The 23,920-nt window shown below is 34.5% G+C and overlaps 2 protein-coding genes across 2 annotated transcripts; one reads left to right on the top strand and one right to left on the bottom strand.

Annotated features, from left to right (window-relative positions):
• The first annotated feature begins 291 nt into the window (after window positions 1-291).
• Window positions 292-11,680, top strand: LOC140056766 (uncharacterized). Its single transcript, XM_072102247.1, has 14 exons — window positions 292-818; window positions 1,903-2,083; window positions 2,561-2,675; window positions 3,202-3,408; window positions 4,920-5,115; window positions 5,498-5,660; window positions 5,953-6,176; window positions 6,792-6,928; window positions 7,050-7,238; window positions 7,543-8,582; window positions 9,154-9,288; window positions 9,385-9,486; window positions 9,921-9,978; window positions 10,140-11,680. Exons 1-14 carry the CDS (start codon window positions 680-682, stop codon window positions 10,290-10,292), a joined length of 3,039 nt encoding a protein of 1,012 aa, XP_071958348.1. The 5' UTR covers window positions 292-679; the 3' UTR covers window positions 10,293-11,680.
• Window positions 11,681-20,780: 9,100 nt separating this feature from the next.
• On the bottom strand, window positions 20,781-22,574 carry LOC140041613 (uncharacterized). The gene is made up of 2 exons (XM_072087648.1): window positions 22,551-22,574; window positions 20,781-21,688 (listed from the first exon to the last, which is right to left on the bottom strand). The coding sequence occupies exons 1-2, from the start codon at window positions 22,572-22,574 to the stop codon at window positions 20,798-20,800; spliced, it is 915 nt and encodes a 304-aa protein (XP_071943749.1). The 3' UTR covers window positions 20,781-20,797.
• Between the last annotated feature and the right edge of the window lie 1,346 nt (window positions 22,575-23,920).

The raw sequence follows: 23,920 nt of genomic DNA, 5'->3' as shown, positions 1-23,920 counted from the left end.
GTGACTTGACTGGATCCCATGGTTTTGGCATAGCCCCTAGATAGAGAGGCCCAAGCAAGAAGGGAGCGATAGGCTATAGGCATCCCGGATGGCCCTACCCTACTGTGTACTAGACTAGGGTACTAGCCTATAGGCTATATATCATAGGGTAGCTAGTGAGTGAGAGAATGTCTGTGACTTGCAGTATAGCCTAGTATTGATAAAGACTAAAAAGTGGCACATTTAAAAAAAAATTGTTGTCACAAAACAACGTTCTAAGGAACGTCGAGAGAATGCCTACATGCTCGAGTACTACTTGTAGTAGACCTATCTGTGCGGACGGAGAGCCATAATAATTATAATATATAGTACAGTACAGTTTTTTTTTTTGTGAATTAATTTTTGCATACATATTAAATACCATACAGCTTTTTCACGAAACGGAAGACATCTTTGATCGATGACAAACAACCAATGCTGTGCAGGGAAGTGTAACTAACAGAAATAACATGGTATTTTCAGAGGATTTTAAACAGCATTTTGATACAAATTTTATTTATTTGATTACAGTATAATAATGTGTTTTTCAGATTGATTGATATTAACATTGATATATATTAAAATTGCTTTTCTATAGATGCAACAGTACACAGATACAGACTGATACAAATATTAAGACTTGAAGCAGAAAATCCCAAACATGGCAGGCCTCATTGTAGTGGATGTTATCCATGTGGTGACTCAATTAGGTGGCTGCGATATTGAGCTATGTTTCGGTGACATTGTTAAACTACCTGTGAAAGATAAAGTTGATGTTGTTGTGGCATCAGCCTTTCGAGGTTAGTATGCCATGCATCAGCAGGGATAAATTCAATTCTACCATTTTTTTAAAGCAATATTATTGCTAATCAAACTGATTTTTTAGTCGAGAAACATAGTTTTGTATTGTATTTTTTGCTACACAGTTTTAGAAATGTGTAGCAATAAGGTTGTTCTATGCTACTGGCGAAATTATTCCCTGAGCAGTTTTACTACCATTTCTATGCCATACTGAATCACAGTTTAAATGAATTGATTTGTTTGTGACGTTGTACTGGTTGAATATGTCGGGTATTTTGTTACTAAAGGTGTGTTCACACAGTACAATTGTCCATTGAACAGTGTTCAGCTGATTTGAATAATATCCAAGTATTAACCATGCAATCAGTTAACTATCTTATACCTAAGGAAATCCTCAAATGGGTTTAAGATGTACAGTACTGTACATTGTACAATTGTTCTTTTTCTGTTTATAAGTTTATTTATATGGATGATATTTCCGAAATAAAAAGAAATTAAATATACATCTGATGTACAGTAATGCATGTCAATTGTATGACCCACTATACGACCCCCAGTAGAGGTACGTCATTTGTCCGATGTGCATCATTCCTTATGAATACCATGACGCACAAAAATTTGACTTTCCTTTAGGTGACCATGACGCACCCATATTGACACACTGTGACCATGCTGTTTATGATTGGTGGATGGTAAAGTGACGGACATTGACAACCATTATTCATTAATGTGACTCACCATTTAGGTTTAGTGACGCACCCCTACCAATAATTATTTGTAAATGATGCATCCATGACGCACCTATCCCGAGGGTCATATAGTGGATCATACAATTGGCAAGTGCATAACTAGCTCAAATACTGTAGGTTTTAGAATGTAGAGTAAACAGCAGACAAACTATAGAAACAGCATCCCTTTCACTCCAGGGATTAAAATAGTTGGTATCTGAAATGTAATTTTTCGCAGAAAAGGTTAGACTGCAATGTAACTCTGATAGACTACAATTTAACGCCAATAGAGAAAAAAGCACAATAAACATACTTACTATCCAAGTGTTGCTTAATTGAAGTTTCTATTTTCTAGGTAACTATATGCCAACAGCAGGATCTCTGATTGGAGCTTTAAAGCGAGATCTTGGAATCGATGTCTTCAAACTTGCTGCGGATAAAGCTGAAGATCTACGGGATGTTCATCATTGCTGGTGGTCTCAAAAGCTTCCAGAGCACCTGCCATTCAAAAGACTTATGTGCTTTGAAGCTAAACAGTAAGTTCAGTGGTGATAATTATTATGGTAATTTTATGGTCAAACTCCCTATTTTTTATAAATTGACTTGAAAGAGTAGGAAAGAATGTGCGATCTTAAAGGTGGGTTTTACACTAGAATCCAACAAATCATCAGAACTGTGACTTTTGATTGGTCAAATTACACTTGCATGTATTTCCTTGCATTGAGTCCAAGTGGAAACCAACCTTAGACATGTTTTTGATTTAAAATTTTCATTTCAAATTCAGTGATACAAAAGTTTCAAAATAAAATAAATTCTGTAATCGGATAGAGTTTGTGTACCAATAGAATTGCTACATATTGTTTCTGTAATGTCACCAGCGGGCGTTTTGAGCTCAAATATAGGTACAGTATGCCAAAATTATCTACTGTACCTACTGTGATATCATTTTCTGTTACGGTTAGCAATGACACTAATTATACACTTGGGTTATTAATACAAATTTCTTCTTTCAGCACTGGTTTTTCTAGGCCGCAAGAACTTGTTGGAGATGTATTTCGTTGTTTGATTCCTATATTGAAAAATCAAGATGGATCGGTGATTACACCGTTACTCAACACAGGTTCTCAGGTAAACCATCAAGTAGAATAGTGCAGTGTTGAACTACTGTATTTAAAAAAAAAAAATTGTGCCATTTTGTAAAATAGTACTGAAATTGGCACCAGTTTTTTGATCTTCTAGACTAATTAAAAAAAAAGGATTTGCACATTTTATTTAACTTTCTATAATGTCAATAGTTGGGCCAGTAGAATAGCATATAGTAAGATTGGCCATTATTTCATTTTGGCCAATTCGCATTGGAATTAATCTAGTAGAGATTTAAATCTTAAAAATTAAATCTTACCATTGTCCATATATGAGAAGCAAGGATTTCTGTGAATGTGGCTCAGAAAGGGTCATGTTTGCACAAGTGGTGAAACTTGCCACACAACTCAGTAAGTTTTTCAGACTGTAGTTTACCAGTCTTAATAAAAAAAAGTCCAGTGAGATTTCTGCTACAGAAATAAAATGGATGCTGTAACAATTATGTTTGAACTAATCAAAGGTAAAATTTATGTATGTAGATTACTAGCCTATTATTTTGTTTTCCTTGCAGGGACATAATGAGAAAAGTATGATGAATGGTATGGTAGAGGCAGCTGTAAACTGGATGAAGGCTGGCCTACCACTGCGAAAGCTAAAAATTGTAGTTTATGCATCCAAAGTATCAAACAAAGAATTGCTTTTGAAGAAAAATGAACAATTATGTCAATTGTTTGAAAAGTTGAAAGGAAATTATGGAATGAAAGAACTGCAACGAAAGGTACAATCTTATTACTGTTTATTTGATTTCAAATTTTATTTCCACTTATCACAATGAGAGATAAATTCAATAAAATTACCTTAACAAAAAATGAAAGGAAAGTGGAAATTTGAGGAGAACAACAGCTTATAAAATGAAAAAAAACAAATAATACATAATATTCAAATTTTGTTACATGGCTCTCAGAGACTTTTACCAAAGGCTCTTAACCCTTTCACTGCGTATACCCGGTACTACCGGGTATAAACAAACGTCGTTGAAGTGCGTATACCCGGTAATACCGGGTATGGGCAAAACAATGATTTAATCGTATTTGCCTATAATATATAGCACCCTCTATATTTGTTCGATGAACTTGAATATTTCTGCAAGTCATTAAAAAAATTTTCCAGCAAAAAAAACGGCCCTCTATAGCTGTATTATTGTCTTGAAAATCATGCGCCCTCTATAGTTATATTATATATAGTATAGTGTATATAATAGTATGTAATAATATTCTATCTTGGAAAGTTGTTTTGAGTAGCGTAATGGCGGGCATTTTGAAAGTAACCAAAATTTACCAGCCCCAATAGGGCAACATTGTGTTTATCACAACACGCAAAAAAAAAAAATTCTGAAACAATAGTTAGTTATGTACTATAGTGAATTTTTGGGAAATGTCATTATTTTCACGATTTTGCCCCAAAACTTTGATTTGTGCATAATTTTTATAAAATAATAAAAATAATTCAATTTTTTTAAATATTTTTATTTGTTATACGTATCTTTATCAATATCCAGTTGGAAAAACGTATTCCATAAGAATTTCTTATAGAAAATATAGTTTTTATCATTGATTCGATAAAAAACACGAAATCCAAAATACCTGTAATGACGTCACATGACGTCATCAATATGCAAATTACATTTTTTTTTATACCTAACTGTAGACTAACCCTTTGCCCATCACACACCACAAAAATAATTACACAATTATCTCAATTAGTATTTTTTTGCAATTTATTAAAATACCATATGTTTTTCTTAAATATACATTACGCACAGAGATGGGAATAATGCTCCGCAGTGAAAGGGTTAAACCTGAGTCATCAATCAAAATGACATTTTACAACCATAAAAGAAACTCTTTTCTGTATTTATTCTTTTGAAATCACCTGAATCGCAGCATATTAAAAAAATAATACACTTTGCTATGCTTTTTAATTTGATTATTTAGTGATCATGGCAATGTACTGTATTTCACAGCTACATTGAGTTGGTTCTTTCTAAATAGTGTAATGTGTTCTTATTGTGCAGATATGCAACTAACAGCTCATCGACCTATCTGAAGGGCACTTACATTGTTTTATTAATGTTTATAGTTGTTTTTAATATAATAAGTAGTTTTAGTTTTTAAGACAATATTGTATACTTAAAATGAATGAACACTTGCATGTTTGCAAAGAAAGTAATTTACAAATCGGGGTAGTAACCAATACTATCACAACACAGTATATTAAATTACATTCCAGAATGTTCCAATTGAGTATGATGTGTACCTTTCTACCTCAAAAGAAGATGAAAATATTGCAACTGTTATTAAAGATAAACTACGGTTAGCTAAGCCTGACATTCGTATCTTTGGCAGTCAACATGAGGTAAACAAAGAGGAGGTGTGGCAGAAAGACATGTATGAAGTCATGATCAGGTGTGCCAGGGTCATCACAGGTAGGATTATTTATTGGTCGGTGTCTTGTCATAGAATGACATTCTGACATCTGATTTATGTTCCAATTACCCCCTGGAGTAAAATATTGCCACTGTAGTGAATGGTACAATCATCTAAATCTCAATTTTTCAGCTTAATAACTTATTGAAAGAATTTTTCTTTGATATATTAATAAAATTAATATCCTCCATTTGTATGTAAGGATATTTAAACTCTATCATTTACTCCTACATTTATTTAACATTGGCAAAACTATGAATCATACACCATAGGCTACTACTGTACTTATAAGTTTCACTCCAGCCAGAGGGAGTAAGTGTTTCATATTAAACCATCCCCAATCAAACAGAATTATTGACAATCAAATTCTTTTACTTTCAGTTCTTACTCCCCATTACCTTCAAAGCGTTTCCTGTATGGAACAGTATAACATGGCTCTCTGTTGTAATCGAACCGCTCAGCGTGATATGCTGGCGCCATTTTATGCAGAGCCTATTACTGACATGCCAACTTATATGGGACTTGTACAATATGTTGATTGTCTGTAAGTTCTGTAATTCCAATGCTTTTATGTAGATTATAAGTTAGCTAAATATTTTGACCTTATTCATATACTTGAGCATACCAAATAATAGAACATAATTACAAATATTTTATTGAACTTTAATTATACACACTCAAAAATGGATTGTTCCATTTACATTTGAGGTGTGTTTTGCTGTGCAAACATAACTCATCAGTTTATCCATGTATTTATTTTAATTACTACATAAGAAGTATGAGGTCTCCTTTGTTTATTCAGTTTTAGCATGATTAATTTTGTTCGTTTTTTTAAGCGTTAAAGATACCGAGAAGATTTCAGCAGCCTGTGTACAACTCATTGCGACCCTTGATGTCAAAGTTCATGCTGAGGTCATGTACGAACAACCAAAGCTTGCGTATGATGTGTTCATCTCATACAGTCATCGTAATGCAGATAGGGCTGCAGAGGTCATCAAATGTGTCAAAGCCCTTGATGCTAATTTAAAGGTGTTTTTTGATACAGAAGAACTAAAAACAGGTATGTCCCAGAAAACTAATATTACTGAACCATATTTCATCAAATGTTTATGGCATTGTGTACTGTAGTAAATAAAATTACAATCAAACATCTTATTCCTAATTCATAGGGAACATTTGGTTCATTACCCTTGAGCCTACAGTAAAGACCTACTACTCTACCTACAAATTGGCCAAAATCTAGCAATCGAGTGAGGAAGCAGATCACAATGTCCCCTCTGCATGCACACAATGAATTACTGTAACATGATGCAACTACTGTAGTTCCTAGGTCTTTGGTCGTTGAATTGAAAGCTCCTTATTGTACTGTGATGTAAGGTTGATGCTAAGATAATAAAGAGCTTGGGATTTGTGAAGACCAACAACCAACCATCATGTTAATCGACTGTGCATACAGAGATATTGAATATCTGTCCCCACCTCAAGACAAGTTTAATTGTTTCTAGGTCCAGACTACCTCCAGAGACGCATCAATTGACCTGACCTAACAAAATTTGAATCTCCCTATTGAAGAAATTGCACTATAACTTGCTGCTTAGAAAGCAGAGAAAAGTAACATTGTATTGACATTTTTTATTGATTATCAACTTCATCAACATTTTTCTTGATCTCTCAGGTGCCACTTGGCAGCAGATGCTGTACCATGCCATTGATGGTACAAAGTGCTTCATTGCTGTTGTAACTAAAGAATACTTGCTGTCTCCTGTTTGCCAGGAAGAGTTCAATCTCTCCTTGAGTAAACATTGTCAAAAGGTGAGACATATTTGGAGATTTTTACTAGAAATTGAACTGATGATTGATTATGATGGATAGACCAATTGACATACACTACAACTTGTTTATGCTGCCACATGTTCTCTTTCTCTTGTAACAGAGTGATCAATTGATCATGGTACCGTTTCTAGTGGATGATGATCTGGATGACCTTCCTCTTGAGTTCAAACAGATCCAACTCGTGAAGGCAACTGGAGAGTTATTCACACCAGCCATTCAAGCAACCTGCACAGCAATCTTCCAACATCTCAGAGGACAAAAATCTAAGATGCAGAATCTATTTACTAAAGTAAACAAAATGTTTAGTCATTTTTAGATATATGATAAAAAAAGTGTAGGCTTATCTTGGCTGTTTAAATATCTTCCCACTTTGAATTGAGTAAAAAAAAAACGCATTTTGGATTTTCTGAGATTTTTTCTTATAGAGCTTCCAGTATTTAGTGAATTTTACATTGTTCACTGTACAGTTTGTTTAAAATAAATACAATTTACTTTTGTCATATCAAGCATATAATAAATAATGCATTGGATTTGATCATGTGTATTATGAAAAAGAGAAGTCCATATTAATTCTTGATTCTTAATATTTCTAGCCAAAAGAGTCTCCAGATATCCTTAAAAGTCAAGAAAAACTCAGAAGAACATGTCTTTGTGCCCGATATAATTTGAATGATAGGTGGTATAAGAAGGTATTTCCATGGGATCTTGAGAGTTTTTACCTGAAAGAAGAAGAGAAAGTAGGGTTAGCAAAGGTTGAAGAAATTGAAGGTGATGGTGAGAAAGAAAAAGAAAGAAAGATGGAAAAAGATGTTAAGGGAAAATTATTGGCAGATAAAAGCATAATTGCAGAAGACAAAAAAGAAGAAAAGGGAAGAAAAAAAGAAAATGATCTGAAGGAAGCTGATGGAAAAGGACAAGAGTTATTGGATGAGAAAGAGGAGAATGTAGGTCTGCAGTTGGACAAGAATGTAGTTACAGAAGGTATGAAAGAAGAAAATGGAAGTAAGAAAGAAACTGATGGAAAAAGACCAGAGTTATTGGAAGGGGAAATGGAGAATGTGCAGATTGATAAAAATGAATTATTTGATCTTGAAAAAAGGGATAATAATTTATCTGAAATTACAAATGATGTAAAAGAAGAAAATAGGAAGATAGAAAATGTCATTGAGAGAACTGATGAAAAGAGACCAGAGTTGTTGAAGCTTGAGGAGACAGTACAGATAGATAAAGAAGAAGAAGATGCTGTCAAAGAGTTAGATAATGTTAGGTATGACATTGCAGTAAGCTGCACTCAATCTGATTTGAAGTTTGCCTCATACTTCATCGACATGATCAAAGAGTTCTCTCCACATCTCAAAGTAGCATCGAGTGATTGCTCTGATCAAGAAAAGCGATCAATTCTTGAAAGTGCATCAAAGATTGTGGCATTTGTTTCTCCAAGCTACACAGAATCTCCTCCTCACATGGAAGAGCTGAATATCGCTCTTTGCAGACATCGCTTCAGTCCTCAACCGATACTCTTTGCTATCCAGCTACACATGTTGCCAAGACTTCCTTCTTACTTGCACTTAATTCCATATCGGTTTTGCCTTGAAGATGAGATATGGAAAGAAATCATTAAGAAGATTGAAAAGTAAGACTCACAGCAATTACATATTCTAAAAATTACCTTTTTATGATTAATATAATGATTCAATCTTTTCTTCGACTGTGCCTTGGGAATGTTATGCTTGACATGGAGGTGTATCAATTTGATCTCTGTTGTACTTAGTGATCTGTTGCATGGCTTGTCTTTCAAGAATGGAAAGAGTTGCTATACATTTAAATATACCATTAGAACATTGTATGCTCTGGTTTTAGTTTGTTGCAGCTCATGAGTTTTATGAGTGGCACAGTAATTAGGTGATTATAATGTTTGCTTATCAACCATAGAATAATTAGTTCAAATCCTGACTTTGTATTTGTACTAAAATCACTATAAAAATGAGACCTTTTATGTACAGTATATCAAAAGAAATGACAAAAGAATGCTTAAAGCTCTGTCTACACTATCAAACTAGTTTCAATGTGATGTGCCAAAATATGGTAGTGATATGCCAAAATTATGGTAGTGATACTGTATATCATGTCCATATGAGCACATCACATAAACTTTGATAGTGTAAACAGAGCTTTAGTATCTTCAATTCATTTTATTTATTTAGGGATGGGGCAGAAACACACAGACAGATTCGTTTGACAAGAAAATCAATGGATCTTTACTTGCGTGTGTCGGTTGAAGCAGCCATAAGTCTGGCGATTGCAGCAGGAGATTTACTCAATGACATTAGGAATGAAAGGTAATTTTTAATATTTAGCTTTTCTTGTGGATACACATATTTTTCCCTCTTAATTTATTTCTTCTCTATTTTATAATATGTTCTTGTGTCTTTTAGAACTACACTTGACTCCAAATGCCCCAGGTCTGTTCTTGGAAACATTGCACGATTTCAAGCAGATGTCAAAGAGCAATCCAAGGTTAACCTGATCTCTCAAAGGTATGAGTATACTCTAGGCCTATTGTATCTTTGAAGATGTAATGTCTTCCTGAAAAAATACTTCTCAAAATGTTTCGTTAAATATGCCATTTTAATTTCACCTAATTGTTATCCACTTTGACCAAAAATTTGATTATACTCAAATCAAAGAAATAGACAAATTGGTTGTTGGTTGAATTTAACCATATATTTATTTATTTTATAAGTTAAAACGTTTTTTTTCCAATGGAAGTGATTAACTTTATTAAAACTACAAAATAACCTATTCAAAGTCTGATTTTAATTAATCTTCTCTTTTTATGTTTTAGTGAACAATATATCTTTAACTTTATACATTTATACGCGTGTGTTGGTTGAAGTCCAATGATTATTAATTTTATTTATGTTAATTTGTAATACAAGAAAAAGTTTTGAAATATGTTTTTTTTCTGCAGAATTTCACATTCAGAAGTCAAAGGGCAATCTGAGGTCAATGACCCTGATCTCTCAAAGGTACAAATATATATATGTGCATATACATTATTTTACTTTAGTTTCGTCTCGGGATGTAAATTCCTTTTGAGGATTTTATAGGCTATCCTTTGTACCGTGCAATATTGTGGTTTTTTTTTAAAATGCATAATATTTTTAGTTTGATTGTTTTATTTTGTCAGCTACTGTTTACCATAATACTACCTAAAGATTCAATTAAGAACAAGAATGTAAAAGAAGAAGAAACCACTAGCAAAACCAAAATTACTGTCAGACCTGAGCAAAACAAAGAGAAGAATTTAAATAACTCTAATAGTAAATGTGATGTTTTATAAGAACAATTTTGTTATTAGATAACACACTCAGGTACTGTATATTGTTGATATTTGATTGGTTGATTTTGTACCAAATAGCATTTTATTATTTATTATATTCAATGGTATAGTAAATATTCAATGGTTCTTTTCAAAAGCCAGAGGCCATATTCACACTTAAGCGAGATATTCCACTTAAATATTAAGTATTTCACATAACTTAATACACATTTAAGTATTTCCCTAAATAAAATTGTATTCACTTAAATAGGAGATTTTTCTTATTTTTAAAGATAAGTGTTTCCGTTAGCTAAGTGTGAATGGTGAATACGGCCACAGCACTTAGATTTGTGTTGTTCAATAAGTTGATAAATGTAAGATTATGCTGGCAATTATTCTTCTTCTTGCCTACAGCTTTTTGTTGTGGCCTAGTCTATTCAAGATGGAAGCGGAGGTTTCTGTTCATTATATCTTAATGTAAAGTGCATTATCAAGTGTTTTGTATTCATTCAATGGACAGATTATTTTTCATTCGTTGAAAGATTCCTTATTGTGCAATAGGTCTACTATACTTTATTTTAAAACAAATTAAAATGGTGCTAGTTGCTCTCCATAGGTAATATCGGTATGAAAGGCATTGTCAGCAAAAAAACCAAAAGATAGCTCAACTATTGATTTATTCATTGTATTGAAAGTTGTTGGTATCCTATGCCTTTTTCATGTATTTAAGCATATTTCTACTTAAGATTCAAGACATTTTATCATACCATAATTAAGACAATAAAACTAAGAAAAATACTTCAAATTGCAAAAAAAATAATATTGGCCAATGTAAAATACTGTTAAGTGTTATATATTGTGCTCTGGGAATGAATGATAATACTTAAGTATTTCACTAAGAAATCAGACCATGTGCTAATGTTTAGCCATATTGTAGAACTCCTTTATTAGTTTTCGGTTTTCGTATGGATCAAAACATCATCTTGATTGCATAAGCAACATTCAATCCCTGTTAACATCTTATCCATTTGTTTTTGGAACAGCTTTGATGCAGGTTTAATTCCATACGGCAGTTTGTTAAACGTATATAGACCTTTGTGTGTGTTTATAGTTACAAACTCTTTACTCTCTCCGTCAATATTCAACTGTGTGTACGCATGTGATAAGTCAAGCTTTGTAATTACACGTTTTCCTGAAAGTTCAGAGTACAAATCATCAGCACTGGGTAAGCTGTATTCTTCATCTGTTACATGTTGGTTTATGGTAACACTATAGTCCCCACAAATTCTAACAGTACCGTCGGATTTAGGAACCACTACTATAGGTGATGCCCAATTTGATTTTTCTACTTTCGTTTGTACATGTTCATTTTCTAATTTAACCAACTCTCTTTCTACTTTAGATTTCATTGCATATGGTACAAATCTAGCTTTACAATATATGGGTTGAACATTTTGTTTCATGTTAATATGAACTTTTTCTCCTGTAATACCTTTCTTATCAGACTCAAACAATTGTGCATGTTCTTTTAACAATGCCTGTAACTGAGAATTATCTCAAATTTACACCTTTATCTTTTTGCAGACTATTTACATTTCTGGAATTTAAGTTTTGGGTTATTTTTGACCAGTCTAGTTTAACCACATTAAGCCAATCTACACCAAGTAAAGTCAGTTTAGCTTTATAGTCAGCTACGTTAGCACTCAGATAGTGTATGACATTTTGTTTGTCAACAACTTTACACTTAATTTTTCCAATTAACTTAAGTTTCTCACCACTGTATGTTTTAAGAGGAATCAATAACATCTGGGTCAATTTTTATATGACTAAAATATTTGTTGTACTGTAGGTATCAATAGACATTATAGTATCATCAGCTTGAGTATCAATTAGCATTTCAAGATTAACATCATTTACGTTTAAAATAGTTTTGAAATGACTTCTATCTATCTTATTATTACTTAATACAAACATTGAATGATCACTGTCGCTATCATCTGAGAACCCTCGTTCTGTTTGATTGACACGTCTAGCTCGCGCTCGTATACTTCCTGTTTGATTACCGCGTCTTCTATTACCACCGCGTGAACTTTGGTCGTTATATCGCTGGTTGTTTCTACCACATGAAGAATTTCCCTTGTGTGTACTCTTTGAATAACACTGTGTTGCGTAATGTCCTACTCTTGAACAACGATAGCATATTCTATTGCTAGCTGGACACTGTGAAGCGGTATGACCTGGTGTAGAACCACACTTATTACATTGCTTCGCTTGTGTTATTTTATTAACTGAATGATCTGCCTTAGTCTCGCCACTACGACTAGGCATACTACTACTAGTATTATCACCGTTCTCCATTTCATTAGATTGTTTAGTTGTTAGTTCATTTGTCCTACCATGTAGAAGTAACTCATCTAATGTACATCCACCCGTTTTCAAACCAAATTTTCTTAGCTTAGAATCTGTTGTCGATTGAATAATATGTGATTTAATCTCTCCACTAATATCATGGAAATCACACTTATCAGCTTGTTCACGTAGTCTAATGTGATACACGTCAATGCTCTCACCTTTATTTTGCTGTAACTTTCTAAATTTCGATCTTTCAAATTCACTGTTCGATGATGGTAAGAAGTAATTTTTCAAAGCTTCTTTTGCCTGTACGTATGTCGTACCTTTATTTGGTAGCATTTCAAATGTGTTAAAGTTACCTGGGCCAATGAAGTGTAGCAGTAGTGCTCTCTTCCTTACGTCAGCAGTCACGTTCGCTGCCACTAGTAGTTATCAAACCTGGCGATCCATCTCGCCCATTCTTGTATGGTTGGATCAAAATACTCCACCGATATGTCAAATTTAGACATTATTGCTTACTGATAATATTCACGGAGTTCACTTATCCACAATTCTCGTCGCCAATGTTATATATTGTGCTCTGGGAATGAATGATAACACTAAGTATTTCACTAAGAAATCAGACCATGTGCTAATGTGATCAGCCATATTGTAGAACTCCTTTATTAGTCTCCAATCCAGTCGTTAAATTGCTAATATGAATATATTACATTAAGCATATTTCTACTTAAGAATATTTCTACTTAAGCATTATTATTCATTCATCTTTTATTTCGGAAAAAAAAAATTCTCCATAGCTCAATAACAAATTAGTGTACATAATTATAAATATAACAAAAATATATAATATAGAAATATAAAAAAAAATAAAAAACCTATGCCACATAGTCACGTGGTTAGAACAATAGCTTCATACATCTATCATGTAGATTGGATGAAGGAAAAGCAAATTCATAAATACATTTTGTGACAATATTGCCTGTCCTTCCCAACCTGCACAACATGCCAAACACCACCTTACGTTGTAGTTCGTAGAACGAGCAGATGTGGTTTTCTACAAACATGGTGCTGGCACTGCATGACCTAGGTTTATTAAGGAGCAGGCGTAAGGCATTGTTGAAGCACACCTTTAGTGCTTCCATAGATTTTACATTAACATTTGCCCACAGAGAAGCACAGTATAAGTTATTACAATATGTTTTAAACAAAAAACACTTTCTTTCAAATCGGGTGTCAAAGTGTGACCCAAGTAATTAAAAACTCTAACAAAGTCAAGTTCCGACTCAAATAAGTTTAAAGTGGGAAGCTCTGACAATTTCCTGACTGTAGGACAGAATAACATACATACAGATTTTTTCTTGTTATACAATATATCATGCGTTAATTGAGTATTTTTCACACATAAGAATTAGATGTTGTAAGGCGGAGGCAGATGGTGCAAAAAGTACCATATCATCCGCGTAAACTAAGGTTGTTTAGTTTTATACCGTGTAATTCGCATCCATTGCGTGACATATTGAGATTGACAATTAATTATGAAAGTTGTCAATACGTGAAATTGATATATATTTAGAGACAAAGTTTTACATATTTTTTTTTATTAGGAATATTTCTACATAAGTATATTATGAAAGTTGTCAATACATGAAATTGATCTATAGAGACACAGTTGTATATATTTTTCTTAAATATTTTTAATATTTCTACATAAGAATATTTCTACTAATAAGCATATGAAGAAAGTTGTCAATAGTGAAATATTATATATTTTTAGAGACACATTATTTTTTTTCCACTGTAAACCTTGGAAATGTTATGTATTTTATATGATATAACACTTTTAAAAATTAAACATTTTAGAATAGAAATATTAAGCAAATAATATATAAAACTTATAAATAGAATTATATTATACAGTACAGTATATATATACAGTATGTTATAGTGAACATTGAATGGTAATAGCACACTTTATAATACCATAGAAATTAAAGCAAAATTTGGAGACAAAACAAGATGAAAATGACTGAAACATTTCTGTGATACAGCATCTCATGTTTTTCACATAAACACATTTATTATACTATTTTGAATTTGGTGGTTCTTCGTAAAAAAATCCAAGTTTTAGGGCCATGTCAACCAAATCTTTGTTCGAATGTATATTAGTCATTGCTAATTGAAAGTTGATTTGCCTTTAAGCTTTTATACATACATTTTCCTAACAAAATCATAGAATTTACATACTCGACTGGAGTTTCTTCTAATTTAGAAATCTTTTGAACGTTCCCTTGTTTATTAAACTGATTTAAAATGCTACGAAATATTTCTTTAAAAAGTTCAGCCTTATTTTCAGGAAAACTTTGATTGTCTTCCCACAGTACACACATTGAAAGAAGTAGCATTGGATTTTTGCACATTGAATATGCTTCTGGATGTTTTTTTGTATCTAATTCATCTTTAAGAGATTCTCCTAAATGTGGTTTTCCAAAATACCGGAAGTGTCCGTCAATATAATTTCTTACGCTGTCTTTATTAAATCCCTTAACTCTTACATGTACATCAGACTCTATAAATTCATCTATGTTTTCTAGTCGTGAAGTAAGTACTACAGTACATTTATTTAAGTTCTTCTTTCTGAAGAGACTAATTAAGCTTTGATTATTAAACCGTAATTCATCTAACCCATCTAATAACAAGACAATGTTATTGTCATGTTTCGTTATGAATTTCTTAATCTTTTGGGAGATCTGAGTCCAAACTGAAATCTTCTATATCGTGTTGCCTTTCAATGTTTTGTCTCTAAACAACTTAAAGAATTACTTTTATTTAAATATATAAAAGAATAATCTATAATTTACAATGTTTTATATATTGTTAATCCATATTATTGTAAAGTACAGGAAGAATAATAGCCAAAGAGACGATGTAATCTTCGATGACAAATTTATTCAGATCGAATAGGAACTAGTATCGCAATAAAACCACAAAACTTATAAAAACTAAACACCCCCAACTTGACAAGTAATGCCGGTATGCCAAGCTAGAAAATATAATATAAAAATACAAACTTATCATCGTTAGTCCTTGACTACATCATGTCATAATTAACTTTATAAGAAACCATTGGCTTGTATTACAAAGCAACACAACACGGTATCCTTTAACACACAATACTGTAACTAGCGTGACCGTTGGCCTTGCCTCTTATTTTATAGGCAATACAGGTAAAACTTTAACATGGAGAAACACGAGGTGTTTGACCTTTTGACTTCTTGATTCGTTCTGACTGTACGCGCAGTAGTAATGCGCTAGTCCTAATTACAAATTACCTGCGGTGTAATCATCCGCACAATATTATACCTTGTTCTATCATATCGTCATAACTTAGATAATAACTACTGTACAAATACATTATTCATCATGTAAACATAAAACTCTATCATCAATGAAGTAAACATAGATTTCATAATAGAATTGATAATCATAAATAAGAACTACTTATTACTGCGAAGTACCACAGGGCTGCACGCTGATATATACAATGTACTACGAGGAGACGGGTAAAACCCGTACCTTACATACTCCCCATCTTTATCCGTTGTTGTCCCTGACAACAAAAACAAAAAAATAAGCAAAAACATTAAGCAAAATATGTATAGATAATCAAATTCAATCCAGCTGTTACATTCTCCCCAGCTTTGTCCGTTGTCGTCCTCGGCAACATGACTATTTGTAGAATATTTCGTCGAACTGTTATTAAATTGTCCGGCTAACATTTGTGCAAACAAAAACTGTGTTTTGCTAAATTCTGCTAAGATAGCACTGTTGACTGTTTGTCTTCTTTATCTTTGATTCGTTTAGATCGTCTTATTGTTTCTGCTTTAGACTGGTCTGCATCACTATTACTTTGTACATCTAAATGTGGTTCACGAACAATATCTTCTTTATTTCTTATTAATTCTCCTTCATCATCTCTATTTACAATTCGATGTACATTTTCTGGTTCTTCATGCTGTATAACTGCATGTTCTGGTTCATCATGTTGTATAACTACAGGTTCTGGTTCATCATGTTGTATGACTACAGGTTCTGGTTCGTCATATCGTATGACTACAGGTTCTGGTTCATCATGCCGTATAACTGCATGTTCTGGTTCATCATGTTGTATAATTACAGGTTCTTGTTCAGGGAGAAATATTTCAAATGGACCATCAAAACTGTCTGTCAACTGTGTCACTTGGAATTACCTCCAGTTCAGTTAAGTTATTACTTTGTGTAGCTGGGTTGTCTAAATTCTTCTGCTTGATTTCTCGAGTAGGCTGTTGACAGTCTTATCCTGTCCAGCACCGGTCAACGGTTGTATTGTGTACACATTCCCAGTCGGATTCGGTCGGTTGATTACAACATACGGTGTACAGTAGATTGCCAGTAGTCTTGTATCTTATTTCGACCGAAAGGATGGTTTCTTAAAAATACTCTTGCTCCAATAAGAAGGTCCGTCTCATCTGCGGTGCGATTGTTTCTTTCTCTTCGTGCTAGAGCTTGCTTCTCTATTTCTACTAAAGCACTTTGGAATGCACGCCCTATGGTGGTGGTTGCTTACCCATTCTTCTATACTTCCACTTTCATCTGCATCTAGCTCATTTCTCAAAATATGGTCGATCGGTAGTTTTGGCTCACGACCAAAGAAAAGGTAATATGGTGAATAACCTGTTGCTGAATGCGGGGTGACGTTATAGGCATAAAGTAGTTCTGGGAGATGATCTGGCCAGTTCTTCTTAGCTGCAGGTTGCAAAGTGCGTAACCGATCATGCATTGTCCTATTGAACCTTTCGCATTGCCCATTCCCCCTTGGGGATGGTAAGGCGTCGTTCTTGATTTAGTGATGTTATATAATCGGCATAATTCTTTGATCACATTACCTTCAAAATTACGTCCTTTACTTGTTTACTTGTTTCCCGTACACTTTCGTCTACGGGATCGAGGCGAAGCACTCAGTGCTTAAAAGCCCCTCTTAGCAATAAAATCATATTCTATATAGGGTGAAAACTTCAGCGGGTGGTTAGACCATGCAACGTTAAGTTTTGCTTTGAACAAGTTCACCGTAGCACATGAAACTACATCCGTAGGCAGAGCATTCCATAAGAGAATAACTCTCCTGGAGAACGTGTTCCTCCTAATATTAAGACGAGAGCTTTTAAACTTGAGTTTATATGGGTGTCCACGGGTCCGAGATTCTAGATCAAATTCAAAAAATGTGTTGATCGAAACCTTTAACAATCCTAAAAACTTGGATAATATCTGCTCTCTGCCTTCGATATCTCATGGTAGGAAGACCAAGAATTCTCAAATGTTGTTCATAAGGAATATTACGGTACCTAGGAATCAATCTTGTTGCTCTTTGCTGGACCTTCTCTATTTCATCCTGATCTCGTTTTCTAATAGGATTATAAACAGTGTTACAATATTCAAGCGTTGGCCTGACAATAGACTTATACAGCTTCAAAAATCCATCTTTATTCAAGAATTTAAAAGATCTATAAATCATTCCTAGTTTCTTATTAGCTCTTTTACAAATATCCGCTACATGCAAATTAAAGATTAAACTAGGATCAAAGGTAACACCTAGATCTTTCTCCTGCTTTACCTCATGTAGTAAAGTACCAGCCATTGAATACAAGAAATTGGGATTATCACGACAATAATGAAATACCTTGCACTTAGTGTCATTAAAAGGCAATTGCCAAACATTAGACCAATGGGAAGCACTGTCAATGTCTCTTTGAAATAAATCCGCATCATCAATGTTATTGACCACTCTATACAACTTGGTGTCGTCTGCAAATAAACGTATACTAGATTCGACAACATCAGGTAAATCGTTAATGAAGATTGAAAATCACTATGGAGACGTTGAGGAACTCCAAACCTCACAAACCATTCTCGAACCAAAACTCTAGCCACTGTTGTTGCTTTCTGGTCCCTCGTAGGAATAGCTTGGGTGTATTTTGTAAAAACATCCGTCATTACTAAAACATTTTCTAGGTTATTCTTCCGGGTTCTAATGTGGTGAAATCTATGGCTAAGACTTCTAGTGGTTTCTTCGCTATCAGAGAGCCCATCGATGGTCGAACTTTCTTCCCTGATTTCGCTAGTGTGCATCTGGGGCACTTGTCACAGTAATCTTGTATTTCATCTGCCATCCCAGGCCAGTAACACCTTCGTCGCATCACAGCTAAAGTTTTCCCGCTGGACTGGTGACCAAGATCGTCGTGCACTGTGCCCAAAACTTTGGTTTTCATTGATTCCGGCAGTAATAGCTGTTTGACCTTTTCCCCATTATCGACGATATTTCTGTACAGTACTCCTCCCGTCTCTGTGAGTCTGGGCCATTCTTTAAGCAGTTTCTTGACCTTCCTCGATTCGTTGGCCAACTGTCGTTTTCTCGGTGTCCTTCCAATTTTCCAAAAGTGTACTAAACGTGCAATACTCTCATCAGAATTCTGCAACTTTGCCATGTCCTCACCTGGAATTGACGGAATAGTTGTTGATGCCGTTTTTCGGTGTTCACCGTTAATTGCTGAGATCAATTCTTCACTGAACATTTCTTCTACCCTTGGTCTGAGAAAATTAGGTATTAATGATGATTGGTGGTCTTGAGAACAGTTTACCTCAGTTACTTCTTCAAAACGCACCAATGTCGGTTCGGGTGAGTGTTGGGTCTTTCTGCTTAGCGCATCGGCGTTGGCATTTGTTTTTCCTGGCCGGTATTTTATGGTGAAATTAAACTTGGCTAAGTCCGCCATCCATCTAGTTTCAGTTGCACCTAGTTTGGTTGAGGTTTGAATATGGGTCAGTGGGTTGTTGTCGGTGAATACGGTGAACTCGTTACCTATTAGTAGATCCCTGAATTTCTCAGTTATGGACCACTTCAGTGCTAGAAACTCCAACTTCATACTACTGTAATTAGACATGTTCTGTTCATTTTTCCGGAGCGACCTGCTTGCGAATGACAAAACAACACGCTTACCACCTTGGTCTTGTGACAGCACTGCTCCTAATCCTTTATTGCTTGCATCTACATTGGTGTGGTGGGACCATTCTGTGTGGAATTTTGATAGGCTGTTGATCATGTAGGATTATTTTGTGCTTAACCTCATCGCAAAATCCGATGTCATCTTCGTCTCTGCTAAACACATGCTGATACTTGTTGATCATTCCCTGTAATAGATTTTGCTGTTAGTTATTAAGGTCCTTACCAACATTCATTCTGGACATCAGTTCGTCTATATTCTTCTCACTATTGACCTGTGAAATATCATGTTGTCCTGCACACATAGTCTGGTATTGAAAGCAAACATCTGATTGTAGTGGTGCGGTGGTTGCCCTGGCAACTGGTGTCCTCGGCTGTAAATAAACATCTGCATCAGCAAAGTTAGCTATTTGTAGTGGAATCTTGCCAAATTGGTTTACTTCAACTAACGTCTGAGCAACAGTCACACCATTTTGTAAATCGTAACTATAATTCTCTTCAATAATCGCCTCAATTACACCAGTCTTTGAAGATGCTGTGGTACAGTCGACTGTCTTCAACGTCCTGAATGGTATAAGGATTGGTTTGTCTCCAGCTATTCTTACCAAACTGTTAATATCAGGGGGTGGTATGGATGCAGAGACGCCTTCAATTCAATTCAACTTTATTTCAGACAAAGTGTCCATATGAAACACATAAAGTTTACAAAAACAACACATTATTATGGCTATACTGATACTAGTTAACACACGTAAAAGTATACATGAGATTAAATATACAAAAGTTCTGTCCATTTTCTATGCAACTTTGAATCTTCATACAGAGCTAATGCATGGATAAGATATCTTTCATCTTCCGATCTTTCTTCAGTTCCTAGTTGGTCACCAATCAGTTTCCTCATGTCCCTTAGGACGTTGGAACCCAAGACACCTGGAACTTGCCTTTTTCTTTCCGCCATCGGACCAGCTACATCTTTTACAACCAGAAATCCCATGTTATCAACTCTGTGACCCATAGCCTGTAATGAAACTTCTATGTAACCTACATACGGTATCTCAAGTCCCTGTGCGCCAGAAATGGTCAGGTGTGATGAAATATCTTCTGCTTTTAAGTGTGCAAGTCTCTCTTCAGATGTCCAGGTTCACCACATATGAAACAGCAACGTACTGACCTTGGGTGTTGTTGCCATCTGTTGTCTGGAATTGGTGCTTGTTGAGGATGTAGTTGTGTAGTTACTTGAGGTGGTTGCCAACTGACTGGTTGCACAAACCGTTCGGTGGAGCATGTTGATCTGTCTCTGTTGCATCTCAAGCTGCACATTCTGTTTCTGTAAAAGATCTAATATTTTTGTCTTAGCAGACACGGTTCTTACTGCAGCTTCTGTTGGATTTCTTCCCACGTCTCCCAGCCATGCTACAGCTCGGTCTCGTAGCTGAAAGAAAGACAGTCGTGGTGATTCAATATTTAGATGCCTCAGTTCCCTCTGTAAATTGTGGTCCGAGACAGCTTCTGCCAGGCGGCTCTTCAAAGATGCCTCTCTGCACGGTTTATACGCACCATCTAATATTACAATCGAGTCGTATAGGCTGACCAATTCAAGAGAAAGACTGAGTAAATCTTGCTGTGCACACTGTTTATAAGTGAAGAATTTCTGCTGTAATTGCGGGAGATTATTTGCATATCCAAATACCTTGAGAAGAATTTCTAGAACTTGATTGGGGTTGTTTTCTACTTCTTTACCCCGCCCACTGATTTCTTTCCTGGGATAACCACCTAAGTTTTCTTTTATAAATGCAACGGCTGCTCCCGGTGACAAACGTCTCATATCAAGTTGGGCAGGTACATCGGCCACCCAGTCCTCTACAATCGGTTCGGTTGCTTTTTTGGGCCTCCCTTGGAATACTTCCAATCTTCTACCAGGGGAAATGTATACAGCCTTCGACTCTGTACCAGTCTCCTGTCGCTTTATTTCTTCCCGAGCCTCATCTGCATCCAACTTTGCCGTCTCAGACTTTTTCTGCGGCCAATGCAGCTTTGAGCGAGTCAATTTGGTCTTTGAGTTCCTGCAACTCCATTATATTTATGCGGGACAAAAATCGTTAAAATACAAGCATAAAAATATTGCATAAAAATTCCACATACATAAAAAAATGGTTGAAATTTGAACTATAAACACAACAAATATGCATGTAAGAACATTGAATCTAAGGTTGCAAATGTATAACCTCGGACGTCAGAGTCTTGATCGGTTTTCGTTGTTCAGTATACCTTGGTTGGTGACATGTAAACGTTCCGCCCGATGTTAGTAGCGATCAGAGTGTTTGGTTCGTAATCTTCTTAGAGGTGTCAAACATCTTTCCAATCCACGTGTTAGTACAAGCTGGGGGTTTGTTTTTTGGGGGGTTTTTTGGGTTGGATACTATCCTGTTGTTCCCATCCTGCCGACTACGCCAAATGTAAAGTACAGGAAGAATAATAGCCAAAGAGACGATGTAATCTTCGATGACAAATTTATTCAGATCGAATAGGAACTAGTATCGCAATAAAACCACAAAACTTATAAAAACTAAACACCCCCAACTTGACAAGTAATGCCGGTATGCCAAGCTAGAAAATATAATATAAAAATACAAACAACTTATCGTTAGTCCTTGACTACATCATGTCATAATTAACTTTATAAGAAACCATTGGCTTGTATTACAACAACACAACACGGTATCCTTTAACACACAATACTGTAACTAGCGTGACCGTTGGCCTTGCCTCTTATTTTATAGGCAATACAGGTAAAACTTTAACATGGAGAAACACGAGGTGTTTGACCTTTTGACTTCTTGATTCGTTCTGACTGTACGCGCAGTAGTAATGCGCTAGTCCTAATTACAAATTACCTGCGGTGTAATCATCCGCACCATATTATACCTTGTTCTATCATATTGTCATAACTTAGATAATAACTACTGTACAAATACATTATTCATCATGTAAACATAAAACTCTATCATCAATGAAGTAAACATAGATTTCATAATAGAATTGATAATCATAAATAAGAACTACTTATTACTGCGAAGTACCACAGGGCTGCACGCTGATATACAATGTACTACGAGGAGACGGGTAAAACCCGTACCATACATTATTAAACCGTAATTCATCTAACCCATCTAATAACAAGACAATGTTATTGTCATGTTTCGTTATGAATTTCTTAATTAGATTTGGATCTTTTGGTAGATCTGTGTCCAAACTGAAATCTTCTATATCGTGTTGCCTTTCAATGTTTTGTCCCTAAACAAATTAAAGAATTACTTTTATTTAAGTATATGAAAGAATAATCTATAATTTACAATGTTTTATATATTGTTAATCCATCAGATATTATCTATTGAACTGATATGGTTTTGTTTATTACAGTACAGTACATACAGCACTTTATGTTTTGTTATTTATTTATTATTCAACATTTTTTGTTTTGTTTTTGACGTTATCACATTTTTATTTTCTTTTAAGTTCTGTTATTTATTTGTTAATTTCGTAGCTTAAGTTAGTTAAGATTTTTTTAAAGGTACCAAGCTTGAGTAGCTTCGGCTATATCTTGGCTACCTTTTGTATTGATTAATTGTTTGATATAATAAAGAAGAACAAAAACTATAGACCCGGAATCCAAGTTTCCATTATACAAACAAAACATGATGTAGAGTATGTGGAATTTATCTAGGGTCCTTGAAAAATATCGTCATAAGCGGAGTCACAGTGGTGAGACTAAATATACATTTTAAATATAAGGGGTAATAAATACTATATTTATTATTAAAGTTAAAGATATATTGTCCCTTTGACCAATTCCAAAAAAAATAAAAAATATTTCGAAAAAAAGTGGGTCATTGTGAAGTATCATAATAGTTTCACCAAAAATAAGTCGAAAAAATCATTTAACTGCTGAAATACAGACGTTTTTTTGTTCAAAAAAAGTTTTCGATCAAAACATATCTCATAAAACGCGCTTGTTTGACTACTGCATCATCATAAAACTTCCTCGCGATCTGTGTGAAAACACCTTCTGTTGTAAACAATCCTAATCAGCAACAGCATACTCGTGGTTTAAAATCTTTGTTACTCGCTCGCGACGATTCCAGACGAAATGTAATCAAATTAATTTACCTGTTAATTACGTAAACTTGTTGTTTTTGGCTCGAATATTCGACTTAAAGTGAATATCTTTAATATTACTTTGATATGGCCAATTTAAATTTGGAAT

This window comes from Antedon mediterranea, chromosome 1, assembly GCF_964355755.1.
Source record: "Antedon mediterranea chromosome 1, ecAntMedi1.1, whole genome shotgun sequence".
NCBI classification, from domain to species: domain Eukaryota; kingdom Metazoa; phylum Echinodermata; class Crinoidea; order Comatulida; family Antedonidae; genus Antedon; species Antedon mediterranea.
The sequence above is the reverse complement of the archived record's forward strand: the minus strand, read 5'-3'. Positions and strand labels throughout refer to the sequence as shown.

What these genes read in the sequence shown, in the direction of transcription:
- LOC140056766 (XM_072102247.1), top strand. Translation starts at nt 680, where the DNA reads ATGGCAGGCCTCATTGTAGTGGATGTTATCCATGTGGTGACTCAATTA. An exon ending in TACAGAAGAACTAAAAACAG is followed by an intron (nt 6,177 to 6,791) that starts GTATGTCCCAGA and finishes TTGATCTCTCAG; the next exon opens with GTGCCACTTGGCAGCAGATG. An exon ending in TGAGTAAACATTGTCAAAAG is followed by an intron (nt 6,929 to 7,049) that starts GTGAGACATATT and finishes CTCTTGTAACAG; the next exon opens with AGTGATCAATTGATCATGGT.
- LOC140041613 (XM_072087648.1), bottom strand. Translation starts at nt 22,574, where the DNA reads ATGGTGCGGATGATTACACCGCAG. An exon ending in TGCGGATGATTACACCGCAG is followed by an intron (nt 21,689 to 22,550) that starts GTAATTTGTAAT and finishes ACTCGCTCAAAG; the next exon opens with CTGCATTGGCCGCAGAAAAA.